This window comes from Engystomops pustulosus, chromosome 6, assembly GCF_040894005.1.
Source record: "Engystomops pustulosus chromosome 6, aEngPut4.maternal, whole genome shotgun sequence".
Classification (NCBI taxonomy): domain Eukaryota; kingdom Metazoa; phylum Chordata; class Amphibia; order Anura; family Leptodactylidae; genus Engystomops; species Engystomops pustulosus.
Genome location: NC_092416.1, coordinates 183919265 through 183938049, shown reverse-complemented (window position 1 = coordinate 183938049; position 18785 = coordinate 183919265). Strand labels below are relative to the sequence as shown.

At 42.9% G+C, this 18785-nt stretch overlaps 1 protein-coding gene across 1 annotated transcript in view; it reads left to right on the top strand.

Moving 5' to 3' along the window:
• Positions 1-4526: 4526 nt before the first annotated feature.
• Positions 4527-18785, top strand: part of LOC140066021 (uncharacterized) — a gene marked incomplete at its 5' end in the record, with an annotated part of 94756 nt that continues 80497 nt past the window's right edge. Inside the window, 2 exons of the mRNA XM_072113584.1 lie at positions 4527-4667; positions 18202-18304. Coding sequence (XP_071969685.1) covers positions 4527-4667; positions 18202-18304 — 244 coding nt within the window. The remainder of the gene's footprint in view (positions 4668-18201; positions 18305-18785) is intronic.

The following is an 18785-nucleotide window of genomic DNA, read 5'->3' as shown; positions in this document are numbered from 1 at the left end:
CTTTAATGTCATCAAATAATACAGATTCAAACCCGGCTGCAATCTGATTAAGGGCCTTAAACTCATTCAGCACTCCTTGAGGTACCCTTATTTCATCAATATACACCTCCAAGGATCCTCCAGAAAGTGATCGCATATGACAAGTGATGTGGCCCCTCAGGACTTCTTATTTACGGTCGGATTCTGAGGCAACTGAAATTGTGTACACCAGGACTGATGGAGACAGGTTGGAATTACATCTGTGAAATGCTGCATTTTTGTTAATAACAGTGAATTAGAGATTGTGTTATCCTGAGTATGTTTAAGAATCTTGTGTTCGTGGGAATCTATGGCCATCCTTTCAAGCATGAGCAGCTTCGACCAGCTGTTGTGGGGATCCTTTTAGCAGAAGTTGTTTAATGACAGAAGAACTATTTTATCTGGGCACCCACAAAATACCTGATCCAAAAGACCGCTTCCAGTTAAACTTTCCCAGTTTGTTGCAATCCATAAAAGCAGATAAGATTGGGTCATGGGCATGTTCACTTATCTAAGCTGCTGTGCGTTTTTGTAGATGGCCATCCTGTCACGCATCCTCTATTCCTTTTAGGCGTTTCACAGGGTATTTTTCCTATTTGATCTTGGCAATCCGATACACAATCATCAGGACTCGTAAACCATCTAGAAAAGGTACTTCCTCCCCAGATCTAATGATAAGGCAGATGTAGCTCTTCCTGACCTTAGTTCTTATTATAAAGCAGCTCACCTGGTGATGGTTGTGGGAAGGTGTCGCCATGACAAAACTAAGCCTTGAGTGTGCTTTGAACAGCAGTTCTCTCCAGTATACATTTTAGCTTCCCCCTGGGTAAAGAAGGCACTTATAGAGTCTACGACATCCTCTCCAACTCCTCCTGGTCGCCCGTCAGACTTTAGGGGTGGCAGTATTGAGCTTGTGGAGATCTCTCACTCTTCGAAGCATTCACCACAAACTACCCTCCTACCTTTGAGACTGTATCTACCCTTTCGGCAGGTCTGAGCTGTGGCTCAGAACCCCTGTGCCACTCCCATGATCTATAGTATGCTACCCAGAACTCATTTGGGTATCTGAACTACATATAATATTCTCCCCGGAACAGAGGAGACAGATTTTCAGCCTCACTCACAAGACCTGCATCAGCTCTCACTTCCAAGAGGGCAAGGACCAATTACTATTTTGCTGGTACTATGTGCCAACCAATTATAAAACTATTTTCCCTTAGGCTGGAGGAGTGGCATTGAAGAGAGGGGGTTCCTTTATATTTTCTGGTCTTGTCCAGTATTGTCTCTGTTCTGGGCTACTGTTCCGGCCAATATTCTGCTGCTAGTAGACTTTCTCCCACGTTTTCGGTTTACGACTGCTCGTTTGTGTGCTTTCCTCTTTTACAATGCCAAACAGTGACACTAGCGTTGTCACACTGACTGCCTCCAATTACTTTTGGAGACTGTAACTCTGTCTTGGCAGTTTCCTCTTTGATGTGAGGGTTTTTTTCTTTTTGTGGAGACACTAAGTTATAGCGAATCTATAGTAACCATGCACTCTTCCTGCCGGGGTTGTCTGAAGTCTGGGCAGCACGGGGGCTTAGTGGTTAGCATTACAGCCTTGCAGTGCTGGGGACCCTGGGTTCAAGTCCCATCCAGGTCAACATCTGCAAATATATATTGTATATTCTCTCCGTGTTTGCGTGGGTTTCCTCCGGGTCTTCAGTTTCCTTCCACACTCCAAAACATACTGGTAGATGATTAGATTGTGAGCCCCATTGGGGACCAATTTGTCAAGTTCTGTGCAACGCTGCGTAATCTGTGTGCACTATATAAATAAAGGAATTATTATTATTAAGAGGTGTTACATCTCTGCTGTATCATCAAATCAGGCAAATACATAATAATATCATCACGACACACAACGAGCAGAGTAATAAGAGATTACAATGCGTCTTCTGGGTTCTGTCGGTGTCCATTATATCACTAGAGGCTTCATACAGAGAAACAGAACAACACAAGTCTTATCGCTAGTCACAACTTCTCACATGGCCCCGCCCCTACCAACACTTCCTGGAGCCTGACTCCTCCCACACATATGACTAATCACATGGTCATTACATCATCACAGGTCCTATAGCTTCTCCAGCAGCCCAGAGCCTGACCCCTCCCACACATGGGGCTGGTCACATGACTATGACATCATCACAGGTCCTGTCACATATATCTGGAGCTCTGCAGGAGGAGGTAGGTGTGTAGTCACCGGGGACATTTATCAGTGACCCCTCACTTCCATCTCTCTGATTTGGGGTTTCCTCCTGGTCGGGGTCACGTTATTAGGTCGGTTCCCTAGTTGGGCCTGTGAAATGCTGCTATCTGCCTCCCATTGTATATAATAGCAATTTAAATTGACCCTAATGAAAGATAATGAATTTCAGAATTGATCCGGTAGAATATTTAGGTGTCCCACATCCCTGCAGATATTGTATCTCCCAACTTTTAGGTAATTTGTAATGTAAATTACCGGGGATCCCTGAGCCGTCATAGTCCTGTGCAGGGAGCTGGAATCCGTTACATTACGGAGCGCAGGCTAGGTATTAGGAAACATAACAAGCAGGCGATTATCAGGAAATCCTGTAAATGGTAAATGCATTAGAAGGAGGAACAGTTGGGAGACATTACGGTGTCACTATATGCTCCAGTGCCTGCACACTGACTCCCGATTTGCCGGTTCCTCAACAGAGCCGAAAACTAGGAGGGCAACCCTCTGGATCCACACTATAAGGATAGCATAGCATCTTTCATTCCAATAATTGGACGCAAGACTAAAATAAGGGAGTACAAGAACACTTTGGTGCAGGTACTATTGCCATGATGACTTCTCCACAATCTCCACCACAATTTGATGGGGCATGTAGTACCAGGAGGCAGAATGTGTCTCACATGGTGAAAGATCTGTCCATATGTCTCATGGTACTGATGGATGTACCGTTCAATTTCTTGGTGGGAAAAGAGTTTGCCAGAGTTTGACCTGTATACCTTGTAGGTAGTGCCCTACGCTGAGGACCTGACAAGAGGACCCCCCACCCTCCTCTACAGCCAGTTGAAATTTTTGACTTTTCATATTCCCAGAACTTGAACTTTTGACTTTCCGTACTCGCAAAGCTTAACATTTTGGCTTTCCATATTGCCCAAACTTGAAATTTGGACAATCTACATTACCAGAATTTTAAGCGCAGTGAGAGAAAGGTGTCTAGTTTTTCTATTACCAAATATTTATTTACGTAAATAACTGGGTCTGATCACCTAGATCGCCTCTAACTGCTGTGACATCATTTATTTCATTCATTTTTTAAATTAATTTCTCTTTATTAAATTTCCTTTGGTATGTTATTATGGTAAGTACTTTTTCTAGGCCATTGTGGGCTCGGCAACTGCCCCGTTTTTCCAACTATTATCATCCCTCTAGACCTTACTACTACCATTTTACAGCCATTTTTTGGGTGTTAAAATTCTAGTCCCCATTGAGGTTCATTGGGGTTTGTGCTCTGGTTAAAGTTTGTGTCCTGAACCAAATTTTGTCCCTAAATTCTGAAGAACTTTTTAAATCCAACCAACCCGGTTATCTTTAGTGAGGTATGTCTTCTGTGTACTGACTACAATCCCCAGCACATCCACATCTGTAACAACCTTGGCCCCTAACACTAAATTCATGAAGTTCTCTACTACATGACAGGATTTTACACAGATTTAATCTCCGTCATAGAGAAACTCACATTCTAATCCGTACAAGAGCCAAAATCCATCACTGATCATCAGGATCTCCTCAGTGTTTTCTTATTGATTTAAATTTACATTATATTTATATGTTTATATCTTTTCTTATCTTCAGGATCAGACAATGGACAGGGACACGAGGGTGGAGAGAATCTTCCAGCTCACCCTAGAGATTCTCTTCTATATTACTGGAGAGGTGAGAGATTGTGATGAGGTCACATGACATCATTATCTATGGGAATAACAGATGATAGGACTGGAGAGGTGAGAGATTCTGGAAATGTATGGAGGGAGATTTATCAATGTGTCTCTCCATAACCAGGATTACACAGTAGTGAGGAAGACCTCTAGTGGGCGCTGTCAGGCCCCTGTGTATGAAGGACGGGGGAGAACCCTGAGCCCAATCCCGGCTCCTCCACCTCACCCCCTGATACATGATGACATCAATGAGCAGAAGATCCTAGAAGTCACCCACAAGATGATGGAGCTGCTGACTGGAGAGGTGACACTGCTGGGAATGCTGGGACATTATACAGTAACGCTATGAAGGGATCTGGGTGATGACGGGATCATTGTGTGTGTCAGGTTCCTATAAGGTGTCAGGATGTGGCTGTCTATTTCTCCATGGAGGAGTGGGAGTATTTAGAAGGACACAAAGATGTGTACAAGGACGTCATGATGGAGGACCACCAGCCCCTCACATCAGCAGGTAATAGACAGGACTAAATCCACACGTCCTTTCATTCTCTGTATGGAAAGAAGGAATTCAGTCTCTGGATGTGTTTCCTACAGGTAGATCCAGTAAGAGAACATCACCGGAGAGATGTCCCAGTCCTCTTCTTCTACCACAGGATTGTTCAGAAGAGGATCACAATATCCCACAGTATGATCAGGTAGATGGAGATAAAATCTCATCTCCATGTAGTCGTTATGTTACTCTGCTGGTGTCAGCTTTGCAGTAAGGAAACAACATGGTGGATTTCTGGTATAGACCTGCGGTTATGTGTCTCAGATATATTCAGGTCATCTTTGATTAAAGGGGTATTCCCACAAAGACAAGTTTCTTGAATGTACAAAATAGCACATTCTCTAAGTCAATGTCATTAACAAAAATACAGCATTTCACAGATATAAATCCCACCTGTCTCTATCAGTCCTGGTATATATAATTTCAGTTGGCCCCTGACACGACCCTGTAACTTCTGAGGCTTCACGGAGCTTGTCTCTCTCTCTCTGCTCTTTGCCTCTAGCCCACCCCTTGCATTGCAGGACGGAGCTCTGACTGATCCACACTCACTGACTTCCTGCCAGCATGTACAAAGCCTGATGAGAACTACTAGCTACAGGCAGATAAGTTCTTTATCCGGGAAGGGGGAGACAGGCACAGCAGATCTGATGGTGTGCATGTGTAGCTGACATGTGGCAAGAGCTAGAGAGTCTTTGTGTGTAATCTCATGGATCTCATCTCTCTTTCTATGTGTCTTTCTATACTGGTACAATGTTCGGAAGGTAAATGTATATAAACCTGGACCCTGATAATATAAGCACATTGTCAGCACACAGCATCTCACAGCACAGAGAGATTATGAAGTGTCTGCTCAGACTCTGGAATCTTACACTGACCATCACTGAGTGATAGGAGCTAAAACTGAGTGAAATTGCAAAGTAAAGGGTTAAAAATGATTTTTATTGTGTTAACATCACCAAGGGATTAAAATTTGCGAATTTTCTTTCCTGGGAAATCCCCTATAAGATACATAAGATCTTTTATTATCATCTAAATCCTCCTCTGTGACTTCTCCATTGTCTGGTAACTTCTTACAATATTTGTCTCTCAGTTTGTGTATCAGGATGAAGATGTGAAGAATATTCCTGCCCCAGAGACATATGTGAGGGGCGATGAGCGATGTAAGGAGGAGATTCCTACAGGTAACTGCCCAGGTGAGTAGTAACCACTAGATAAAGCAGAGACGAGTGATAACACAATACAGAACATGGAGACATAGACTAAGAAAAGCTGGAAGGTGGGAGCTATGAGGGTCAGGAATACTGCTCACCAGGACCTCGGAGGAGGAGACTGAGATGTTACATCAGTAATAATACAGAACCTTATGGTAAGCAGGAAAGTCATAGCCACCATGGGCAGACAAGAAATGCTGCATGTACCCGGATTGCTGATATCACACAAATGTCCTGTGATACATCTTCAGAGTTTTCTTACCACAACCAATGATAAGGTTATATTTTATAATCTGTTTTATCCTTCACAGATGACACCACCAGGAGCTCAGAGGAACATCTGATATCAGATGACAATATCCCAGATGCTTCCTCAGATCTTCACACACAAGATCCGTCATCTGATCCTGTTAAATGGGTCATTTCTACTGAATCATCGCGAACGGTTATGAATACGAATTCTTGTTTAGAAAGTGTAAAACTTTATCGCGTTAAAGCAGATAATCAGCAAATTCACAAAGGGGAGAAGCAATTTTCCTGTTTAGAATGTGGAATATGTTTTAAACAAAAATCAGATTTTGTGATACACCAAAGAAGTCACACGGGAGGAAATCTATTTATATGCTCAGAATGTGGGAAATGTTTTACTCAAACAAGCCATCTTCTCAGACATCACATAATTCACACTGGGGAGAAGCCGTTTTTATGTTCAGAATGTGGAAAATGTTTTAAGCAAAAATCCGATCTTGTAAGACATCAAAGAAGTCACACGGGGGAAACTCCATTTTCATGCTCCGAATGTGGGAAGCGTTTTACTCAATCATACTATCTTCTTAAACATCAACAAATTCACACAGATAAGAAGCGATTTTCATGTTCAGATTGTGGGAAATGGTTTACAGCCAAAGAAAATCTTGTTCGACATCAAAGAACTCACACGGGGGAGAAGCCATTTTCATGCACGGAGTGTGATCGACGTTTTACTGAAAAACACCATCTTATTAAACATCAGAGAACTCACACCGAGGGAAATACATTCTCATGTTCAGAATGTGGGAAATTTTTTAGAACCATTGAAAATCTTCATAAACATCAAAAAAGTCACAAAGGGGAGAAGCCGTTTTCATGTTCAGATTGTGGGAAATGTTATACTCGGAAATGGAAGCTTGCTAACCATCAGAAGTCCGCACACAGTGCTAAAGTTGAAATGGGAAATGTTGAAACTACAGGTCATACAGATGTTATACCAGAATAAGAAGTTACACTCATTTTTATTCCGGAAGAGTAACGATACTCCTTTTACCATATTTGAGATTTTTTTTTTTTGCTGAGAAGGAGATTTTCCCCAATACAAATAAATAATTTATAGTTGTATATAATGTTAATAGACTATTATTTAGACAAGATTGTATGAGGCATTAAACAAGGGGTGCGCAACCTTTTCTCACCCGAGGGTCGCAGTGTCATTCTTTAAGGGGGTGCACATATAAGAGCATCAAACACCACAGTGCAGGAGAAGTCGCCTCCGTAGAAACTACAAATACCACCCGAGACCAGGTAATGGCTGACTCCAAACTCCTTGGGCGTCAGCGTGGCTGGTTTCTTCGTTTATTTGAATTACTGGTTTGATTAATTTGGGGGGTGGGGTAAAGTAGTTTTGAAAGAACAGAGTAATCTGAATGTAAGGTCAGAGGACGCTTTTTATTTTTCTTTTGATCGAGACAGAACCGGTTCTTAACGACAAAACAGAGACAATAGAAATAAGATTCGACACAATTCTAGTTCATTCTAAATTTTCAAAAATGGTTGTAAAGGTCTGTTTCTGTTACAGATATTAGCCCACTCATGACTTCATTAATCCGGGTGGCTACAAAGGTTATTAATAAATTTTAAGCGTTGAGTAAAAGTCAAAGAACTGGACTTCTTGGATGCACGGCTGCCGGACCGGAAGCAGGAACAAAGACGGGTGAGTACAAGCTGTGGGGTGCCGTGGCACATGGAGGGGCACGAGTGAGCCCACGACCCAAGACAGTAACCCCCCGTAATCATGGTCCAACCATGTCCTTGGGCTCCCAAGATCTCTCCTCAGGCTCAAGCCCCTTCCAGTCAACCAAGAAGAACCGCCTACCTCTTAGCATCTTCATGTATAGGATCTCAGGAGCAGGAGAAGGAACTTGCCAGGAGAAGCGGTTCAGAATGACTGGCTTGAGCAGAGATAAGTGGAAGGAGTTTGGGATGTGCATGGTGGGAGGAAGGTGCAGCTTATAGGCCGGCAGATGCAGAATCCAGGGAGTTATAAGAAAACTCCGCCCATGGCAACAGAATGAACCAGTCATCCTGACCAGCATTAACAAAAACGCACCAGAGTCTGGTTTACTCTTTCCACTTGACCGTTCGACTGTTGGTGATAGGCGGAAGAAAAGTCCAATTTTACTTGAAGCTGATTACACAGGGATCACCAGAATTTAGAAACAAACTGAACTCCGATCAGAAACTTAAGTCCATGATACCGGAAGATGTGATGGAAGAACACATTGGCAAGGTCCCTAATGACCTTCATAGCCACGCGAGTCCATGGGCAGCTGTGTATCGGCAACTGCTGAAGAAGACCAGCAGGTTAAACTTAGCAGGATCCATCTGTAGGCCCCTGTCAGATAAGACTGTTCTGATGGAACTGGCACTTCTCAAGTTTGGCGTAGAGACGATTGGCTCTTAAACGACTGAGGACTTGCAAGTCCCTGAAGATGTTGTTGACGAATTCCTGAAAGATGGCTGGTGCGTTACAGAGTCCAAACGGCATAACGAGGTACTCGAAGTCTCCATTGCAAGTTTTTTTGTTTTTTTTTAATTAAATTCTCTTTATTCAAAATGTTCTTTTTCCTTAACTCATCAGTAAAAAAAAACAACAGGAGAGAAACAAGAATATGCCTTATACATCAATTATAGGAACAATAAATACAAACTTTTTTATAATTCACTCTAATACATTAATTGGTTATCTGATCACCCATTAATAATATGACCATCCATTGTTCCAATTAACATCATATTCATATTCTTTCCATTAATTAATTCTTACATTATCTAACCCCACCAACCTCTCACCTCCCCCCCTACTTGGCAAGAAAGGGCTAAATTTAAAAAAAATTAAAAATAAAAAAATATATAATCCTTTATAATATAATAATCCTTTATTATTCACATAAAAACCCTCAGGAGTCTTCCTCCGCCTCCCATAGCCATCTTTTTTTCCAGACCCTCTCTTTCCTTTCCTTTTGATTCTTTTCAATCTATTATACCATTCTTTAATTTCGAGGGTTCGAGTTGATTTCCATCAACATACTTTCCATCAACATATCATACTTTCATCAATTTTCAGTTGATTTTCATCAACATACTTCTAGCAATCTGTAAGGCCATCAACAACCATTGAACTTGATCTCTGGATCCAGTTATTTCTGTGGTGTTACCAAGGACCAATACGTCCGGTGTGTTAGGGACGTCTAATCTAGAGATTTTAACAACCTCTACGTGAACTTACTCCCAGAATTGCAAAACCCACCGACAATTCCATACCATATGCACTTACTTCCTGACATCTAAGGCATTTTTCCATCTGCCTTCTCTTAAAGTCGTTTATCTTTTTTGGGGTGTAATATAATCTGTACATAATTTTGACCTGAATTAATCTGAGGGGTTCGGAGGCAGCCATACTACCCCCATTCTGATATATACTTCTCCATTGAGTTTCTGAAAGGATCCCAATATCCTCTTCCCACTTTATTTTACTACTGTGCTTCAAGCCATCATAAAAATTTACAGACATATATCTGTAAATTTTTGATAGTTTTTTTTCTTGTCTTTTACTTTACCAAAAAATTCCACGCGATACATATCTACCCTTAAATATTGTCTCTTACTTATGCTAGTTAACCTACGATGCAACTGAATATATTGAAAGTAATGTTTATCCCCTAAATTATACAAATCTTTCATCGTATTTAAAGATATTAATCTCCCATTCATAAAAATCTGTGATATTTGGTCAATGCCCCTTTCTTCCCAAAATTTCTGACCCATTTTCTGCCTCATCTCCTTCAGATGAAAATGATTCCATAGTGGAGCATATATTGTGCTAGTGTTTAACTCATAACACTTTCTAACCCAATCCCATACTTTACTAAAACACCTACATATTGGTACCCGTGCTAATTTTGTAGATTTCAGGGCCCAGGAATCCACTATTGCTGACCCATTGTTAATATCTAAATTTACCTACAATAGATTTTATTATTATATCGTCATTACCGCCTAACAGATATTGGAGTATAGCAGATACAAAATATAAGAAAAAAATTGGCAACGCCCAACCCCCCTTTCCATCCATCGCGAGTATTGAAGGCGAAGAGGTGAGTATTGAAGGGTGTGCAGGGAAAGGTTGGGCTATAAAGGATTATGGGTATGGCCAGCGCACTGACCCTTTAAATCCTCTGAAGCCAGCACGTGACGTCACCTCCCTCTCCCATGCTGGGAACAAGGCGTGCCAACTCGATCTTGGCAATAAAATACACGATTACTCCATCCCCATCATCAAAGAACTCCTGCATCCTGCTAGTTCCTAAATATTCAAAGAGTTGGTCCATCCTCTCTTTGTTCCGGGCAGGCAGGATACTATTTTACACAATTGGTGGTCCTCTGGGACATCTAGAGTCTACGACATGCGCTCCAACTCCTCAGTCAGTCTTTAGGGGTGGCAGTAATAAGCTTGTGGAGATCACTCACTCTGTGATCCATTTACTTATCACTGCCCTCAGGTAGACCCTTTGAGACTGTATCCACCTTTTTTTAAGAACTGTGCTTTGGCTCAGAACCCCTGTGGCACTTTCCTGATCTATAATATGCTACTCAGAACAGATTTTTACCCTTGCTCACAAGACCACCATCAGCTCTCGCTTCCAGGGGGGCAAGGACCAATTACTATTTTGCTGGTACTATATGCCAACCCGATTACACACTTTTCACTGAGGCTGAGCCAAATTGTTGGAGGAGTGGCATTGAAGAGAGGAAGTTCCTTTATATTTTCTGGTCTTGTCCAGTATTGTCTCTGTTCTGGGCTGCTGTTCAGGTCACTATTCTGCTGCTAGTAGACTTCTCCTGAGGCTTGACCCAGCTTCTTTCCTTCTCCTGGATCGTGAGATCTCCACCCCGGTGTATGAATGCTCTCTCCTATGTTTTCTGTTGCTTGTTTGTGCTTCCATCTTTTATGATGCCAGACAACGACTCTAGTTGTGTCACTCTGCCTCAAATTACTGAGAGAGGTTTTCCTCTACCGAGATTTTCTTGACCTCATTCAGACAATTTGATGCCTACAAAGTTCTCCTGGCTTTTTTTTATTAAAGCATGGGCTTTGTACAAAGCACACAATAAATTAAGAAACACTCCTAGCACCTGCCGTAACCCTATGGCAGAATAAAGTGCTGCTCAATAAAGACTAGCTCAAGCAAACAAAAACCACATTCATTTTCAATTCAATCGACGACCTGTACAGAGTTCTCCTGATTTCTGGAGACTGAATGGGGCCCTGACATACAGGATCTCACTTTTCCTGTAACTCTGACTGACTTAGTGGGAGGAATTTGCCTCAGTTGCAGACACTGCATCATAGTGAATATAATGTAACCATACACCCTTCCTGCAGGGGGCGGACTGAAGACTGTGGGTCTGTGGCTCTGTCTTTGCAGTTTCGTCTTTGACGGGAGAGGTTTTTCTTTGTGTGGAGACACTGAGTCACAGTGAATCTATAGAAACCATCCACCCTTCCTGCTGTATCATCAAATTAGGCAAATATATAATGATATCATCACGATACACAACGAGCAGAGTAATAAGAGATTACAATGCATCTTCTGGGTTCTTTCGGTGTCCATTATATCACTAGAGGCTTCATACAGAGGAAGAGACCAACACAAGTCTCAGCGCTGGTCACAACTTCTCCTCACATGACCCCGTCTCTAGCAACACTTCCTGGTGTCTTACTCCTCCCACACGTGACTAATCACATGACTATGACATCGTCACAGGTCCTATAGCTTCTCCAGCAGCCCAGATTCTGACTCCTCCCATACATAGGGCTGATCACATGACTATGACATCATCACAGGTCCTGTCACATATATCTGGAGCTCTGCAGGAGGAGGTAGGTGTGTAGTTACCGGGGACATTTATCAGTGACCCCTCACTTCCTTCTGTATAGTTTGGGGTTTCCTCCTGGCCAGGGGTCACATTAGGAGGTTAGTTCCCTAGTTGGGCCTGTGAAATGCTGCTATCTGACCCCTATTGAATATAAGAACAATATAAAATGACCCTAATGAAAGATAATGAATTTCAGAACTGATCCGGTAGAATATTAATGTCATTTCTAATCACAGCGGATCCCTAAGAGTTACCGAGGATCCCTGAGCAGCCATAGCCCTGTGCAGGGAGCTGGAATCCGTTATGTTATGGAATGCAGGCTAGGTTTTACGTGGACCTTTATAGTTTTTTTGTCTATTTTTGCTCCTCGCCTTCAAAGATCCATACATTATGTTTTTACATGCACATAGCTGTATGAGGGCTTGTTTTCTGTGCAGCAAATTATACTTTCTATTGACGGTATTTAATATTCCATGCCGTGTACTAGGAAGCAGGAAAAAGATGCCAAATGTGGCGAAATTGGCAAAAAAATGCCTTTGCGCTATTTGCTTGTTGGCCTTGTATTTACATATGTAATTGGTATTTTAATATATAAAGCTGAGTGTATGTGCTACTGTATGTGAGTCTACTAAAGGAGTCCACCCAGAAAGTGTATATAGGTGTCAGGATCTGTGTTATGTAGTATATACATGTATGTACACTCACCGGCCACTTTATTAGGTACACCTGTCCAACTGCTCGTTAACACTTAATTTCTAATCAGCCAATTTTATGGCGGCAACTCAGTGCATTTAGGCATGTAGACATGGTCAAGACAATCTCCTGCAGTTCAAACCGAGCATCAGTATGGGGAAGAAAGGTGATTTGAGGCCTTTGAACGTGGCATGGTTGTTGGTGCCAGAAGGGCTGGTCTGAGTATTTCAGAAACTGCTTATCTACTGGGATTTTCACGCACAACCATCTCTAGGGTTTACAGAGAATGGTCCGAAAAAGAAAAAACATCCAGTGAGCGGCAGTTCTGTGGGCGGAAATGCCCTGTTGATGCCAGAGGTCAGAGGAGAATGGGCAGACTGGTTTGAGCTGATAGAAAGGCAACAGTGACTCAAATCGCCACCCGTTACAACCAAGGTAGGCAGAAAAGCATCTCTGAACACACAGTACGTCGAACTTTGAGGCAGATGGGCTACAGCAGCAAAAGACCACACCGGGTGCCACTCCTTTCAGCTAAGAATAGGAAACTGAGGCTACAGTTTGCACAAGCTCATCGAAATTGGACAGTAGAAGATTGGAAAAAAGTTGCCTGGTCTGATGAGTCTCGATTTCTGCTGCGACATTCGGATGGTAGGGTCAGAATTTGGCGTCAACAACATGAAAGCATGGATCCATCCTGCCTTGTATCAACGGTTCAGGCTGGTGGTGGTGGTGTCATGGTGTGGGGAATATTTTCTTGGCACTCTTTGGGCCCCTTGGTACAACGCCACAGCCTACCTGAGTATTGTTGCTGACCATGTCCATCCCTATATGACCACAATGTACCCAACATCTGATGGCTACTTTCAGCAGGATAATGCGCCATGTCATAAAGCTGGAATCATCTCAGACTGGTTTCTTGAACATGACAATGAGGTCACTGGACACAAATGGCCTCCACAGTCACCAGATCTCAATCCAATAGAGCATCTTTGGGATGTGGTGGAACGGGAGATTCGCATCATGGATGTGCACCCAACAAATCTGCGGCAACTGTGTGATGCCATCATGTCAATATGGACCAAATCTCTTAGGAATGCTTCCAGCACCTTGTTGAATCTATGCCACGAAGAATTGAGGCAGTTCTGAAGGCAAAAGGGGGTCCAACCCGTTACTAGCATGGTGTACCTAATAAAGTGGCCGGTGAGTGTATGTGTGTATGTCCACTAAAGGAATCTGCACCATGGTGTTTATAATCACGATGCTTTCTACAGGCGCTCCCTGTGACTCAGGGAAAACCATAGACTTGGTTTTGAGTCAACATTTTCACCCCTGTTATGATTTGTTACTATAGGCAATGAGTATAAGACACAGAGAGAGACAGTCACAGAAAGAGAGAGACAGACAGAGAGACACTGAGACACACAGACAGAGATGCAGAGAGAGAGAGAAAGACAGATGGACAGAGAGACAAAGAGATAGATATAAAATACTTTTTACCACCCTTTTATGTGTATGTTATATGTAACATATCTGTATTTTAGGTGTATTCGCTGGTGCACCTCTCCCCCCCACTGGGGGTCTCCTTACCTGTCAGTGTTCCCCATTCTCCTAGGGTGCATACTCTCTGGCTTCCTGTTTTTTTAAAGGGCCAGTGCTCTGCTGATTGGCGCTGGCCATTCCTTATTTTAATAAATAGCCGGCCCTTTCCTACATACCCCACCAGATCATTGTGCTTCCATGCCTCAGAGAAAGCTGTGCTTTATACCCTGTGCGCTAATCCTGATTTACCGTTGTGACCTCGGTTCTGTTCCTGACCTTGCTTCTCTGCTGCCTGCCCTTCTGCTCCGCTACTGACTACGATCCCGTGCTGCCTGTCCTGACCTCCTACCTATCCCCGACTACGATTCTGCTCTACGACTATTTACTACGCCCTGGCACCCACCACAGACAAAATCGCGCCTGTGGAGGTACCACGCCGCAGCAAATCCAACCCACTTTGTGGCAGGAATGGTAAAAACCGGGTACCACTTAGACTCCACTCCCAGGTGTCAGTTATGTCTCCCCTTTATTTCTTGGGTTGGTACAATCACCGGGAAACCAAATTTATAGTTTTTATTGTGTTTTATGGTTTTATATTGGAACAAATTAAAACCAAAAAAATCTTAATTTTACCATGTTCTGATTTCAAATTTTTTATTATTATTTTTTACTTGTAGGCTTTAGAATTTTTTTTTAGTATTTTTCAGACCCCCTAGGATACTTTAACCCTAGGTTCTCTGATCGATCCTGTCTGCCATGCTAATGAATGGGGATTTGGTACATGATTGAGATCTGGACATAAACCGATATAAATCCTGGTGACACTTTCATCCCTGCTCTGAGTGTGTCACATGTTATAACCAGAATATCTATTCCAGAAGGAACAGATTCCCAACTGTACACAGCACTGTTTCCACCTGGTTGCCTCTCTTCAGTACAATGTAGGGAACTGGTTTGGCTGAGTGATAGGCTTGTGACAAGAGTCAGAAGGTAAGATTCAGGTGTGTTTTGGCGTTGTGTGTACATTGGCGTTTTTTCCGCTGAACCCATTTTAGCTTATGGACCAAACACCACATGAATCAATAAGGAAAAACTGCTTAGATACATCTGACCAGCAGTAAAGTCCATAAAAAAGACAGACCGACAAAGCCGGACTTATGATACATGTACCCCATTGTGTTCCTTATGGAGACCTTTTAGAAAAGCCACTGGGAAATGGATGCAGGCCGTGCTAACATTCATCTGTCTGAGCAAAATACCACAAAAACCTGGAACTGGGATCCAGGAGCAGATTCATAAGGGGGTTTGTGACAAAAACCTGAAGTATGGAGAAGCTTTTGGTTGAGCCAAGTTGACGCACCTCCCATGTATTACGCGTGTTCTGAACTTGATGGTGCAAAGGTTCCTGGCCAACTACACAGACCTGCTAAAGTTACTGCTTGAAGTGCATGCCGTGTGTTCACATTTTTGATCTTCACACCCTACTGCTGCACTACAAAGACTCTTGTGGGTTAATAATAATTTGGGTTCCCAGACGAGTGGTCTACTAACTGCATTGTCCACCCAGGAAAGTTTTTCTGGGAGGAGGAGTTAGGAGACAACCCAAAGCCGCTCACGGATGTTACTGGAGTATGGCAGTGAAGATGCAGAGGAGACCCTTCCCACCAAGGACAGCATGTCCTTGCCACTGGGCAGCCTGGGCCACATGTGTCTGCACGCTGACACCCGAGTTGCCTGGTTCCTCAACAGTGCCCAATACTGAGAGGGTATCCCGCTGGATCCATGCTACAAAGAAAGCATCCTTTACCCCATTGCTAGAACGTGAGACTTAAATGATGGAGTACAAGAAAACTATGGTGCAGGCACTACTGGCGGAGTTCCCATGTGACATTGAGAGCTAAGAAGCAGGGAGGAGCAAGTCTCCAATGTGGAGCACCAGCACCTCCTTAGGAGAGTTAGCATGGCCACAATCTGGAAAACCATGTTCTCTTCTCAACACGTAGAAGAAAGTAACGGCACTCACCCACTTGATAGAAAAGTGTAATGTCCTTTATTCGGGTGAAGAAGCGTAAAAACCCATGCAGGGAGAAGTAAGCCTTGGCAACGGGGCCGTTTCTCAAGCCAAGTCTCAAGTTGAGAACGCACCACTGAGCGCGAAACGGCCCCGTTGCCAAGGCTTGCTTTTCACTGCATGGGTTTTTACGCTTCTTCACCCAAATAAAGGACATTACACTTTTCTATCAAGTGGGTGAGTGCCGTTACTTTCTTCTATGTGTTGCTTATGGACTTTTATGTTTATGAACTTTCCATGTTCTCATCTCCACAATCTGCCCACATTTAGATGGGGCACGTAGTACCAGGAAGCAGAATGTGACTCCCATGGTGGAGGAGCATCAGTCCATATGTTTCATGGTGCTGATGGATGGGTCCACTCTGTTCAATTTCTTGGTGGGAAAAGAGTTTGCCAGAGTTTGTCCTGTATACCTTGTAGGTGCTGTCCTACCCTGAGGCTAGTGTACTGTCAGAGCCGGTGTTCAGGCCACTGGTGGTGTCATCACTGACCAAGACCTCTACAGCCAATAGAAATTTTGACTTTCCGTACTGCCCAAACTTAAAGTTTTCACAATCTGCATTACTAGAATTTAAAATCCACCGAGAGGAAAGGTGTCTCGTTTTTCTATTGCCACATAAATGCTGTTCTAGAGCACCTCCAACTGCTGTGACACTTTTTAAATTACATTTTTTATTTAATTTCCCTTGTTATGTCATGATTTTAATTACTTTCCATAGACCATTTTGCTGTTATCCCAACCATTATCATCCCTCTAGACCTTACTACCCCTATTTTACAGGATTTTTTGGATGTTAAAATTTGGGTCCCCATTGCCATTAATGTGGTTTATTGGGGTTTGTTGAGTTATTGGGGTATTGTTGAGTCCCGAACCATTTTTATGTATAGAAGAGCCAACATCCACCACTGATCATCAGTATCTCCTCAGTGTTTTCTTATATTGATTACAATACTTTAATTTTTTACATGATACTTTATATGTTTTTACTTTCTTATCTTTGTTCTTTTCAGGATCAGACAATGGACAGAGACACGAGGGTGGAGAGAATCTTCCAGCTCACCCTAGAGATTCTCTTCTATATTACTGGAGAGGTGAGAGATTGTGATGAGGTCACATGACATCATTATCTATGGGAATAACAGATGATAGGACTGGAGAGGTGAGAGATTCTGGAAATGTATGGAGGGAGATTTATCAATGTGTCTCTCCATAACCAGGATTACACAGTAGTGAAGAAGACCTCTAGTGGGCGCTGTCAGGCCCCTGTGTATGAAGGACGGGGGAGAACCCTGAGCCCAATCCCGGCTCCTCCACCTCACCCCCTGATACATGATGACATCAATGAGCAGAAGATCCTAGAAGTCACCCACAAGATGATGGAGCTGCTGACTGGAGAGGTGACACTGCTGGGAATGCTGGGACATTATACAGTAACGCTATGAAGGGATCTGGGTGATGACGGGATCATTGTGTGTGTCAGGTTCCTATAAGGTGTCAGGATGTGGCTGTCTATTTCTCCATGGAGGAGTGGGAGTATTTAGAAGGACACAAAGATGTGTACAAGGACGTCATGATGGAGGACCACCAGCCCCTCACATCAGCAGGTAATAGACAGGACTAAATCCACACGTCCTTTCATTATCTGTATGGAAAGAAGGAATTCAGTCTCTGGATGTGTTTCCTACAGGTAGATCCAGTAAGAGAACATCACCGGAGAGATGTCCCAGTCCTCTTCTTCTACCACAGGATTGTTCAGAGGAGAAATATGTCCCACAGGATCATCAGGTAGATGGAGATAAGACTTCATGACATATTCTCTGATCTGTTGAGGTTTATTTGTGTAATAAAAGCTTCTTAAAATTGCCTTGTAAAAATCCCATGTATATATATACTCACTATTTGGGGAAGATTTATAAGCGGGGTCTGAGAGGAGAACTGTTCTTGTTGCCCATGGCCAATAATTGTCTCTCAGTTTGTGTATCAGGGTGAAGATGTGAAGAATATTCCTGCCCCAGAGACATGTGTGAGGGGCGATGAGCGATGTAAGGAGGAGATTCCTACAGGTAACTGCCCAGGTGAGTAGTAACCACTAGATAAAGCAGAGACGAGTGATAACACAATACAGAACATGGAGACATAGACTGAGAAAAGCATCTTCAGTTTTCTTACCACGACCAATGTTATGGTTATATTTTATAATCTGTTTTATTCTCTGCAGATGATAATACCTGGAGCTCTGAGGGACTTCTGATATTTTCACCTTTCACAGCAGGCGATGGTTGTATCACACTAGATGCATATGAAGAGCACAACATTCAAGATGTGCCCCCCATCCTTCACACACAAGATCCATCATCTGCTCCTATTAAATGGGTCCTTTCTACTGAACCATCAGGAACTGTTAACCTCAAGTCATGTTTAGAGAGTGAAAAACATTATAGTGTTCAAGCAGATCTTCAGCAAAGTCCCACGGGAGAGAAGCCATTTCGCTGTGAAGAATGTGGAAAATGGTTTCATAGGAAATCAGCTCTTGTAACACACCAGAGAATTCACACA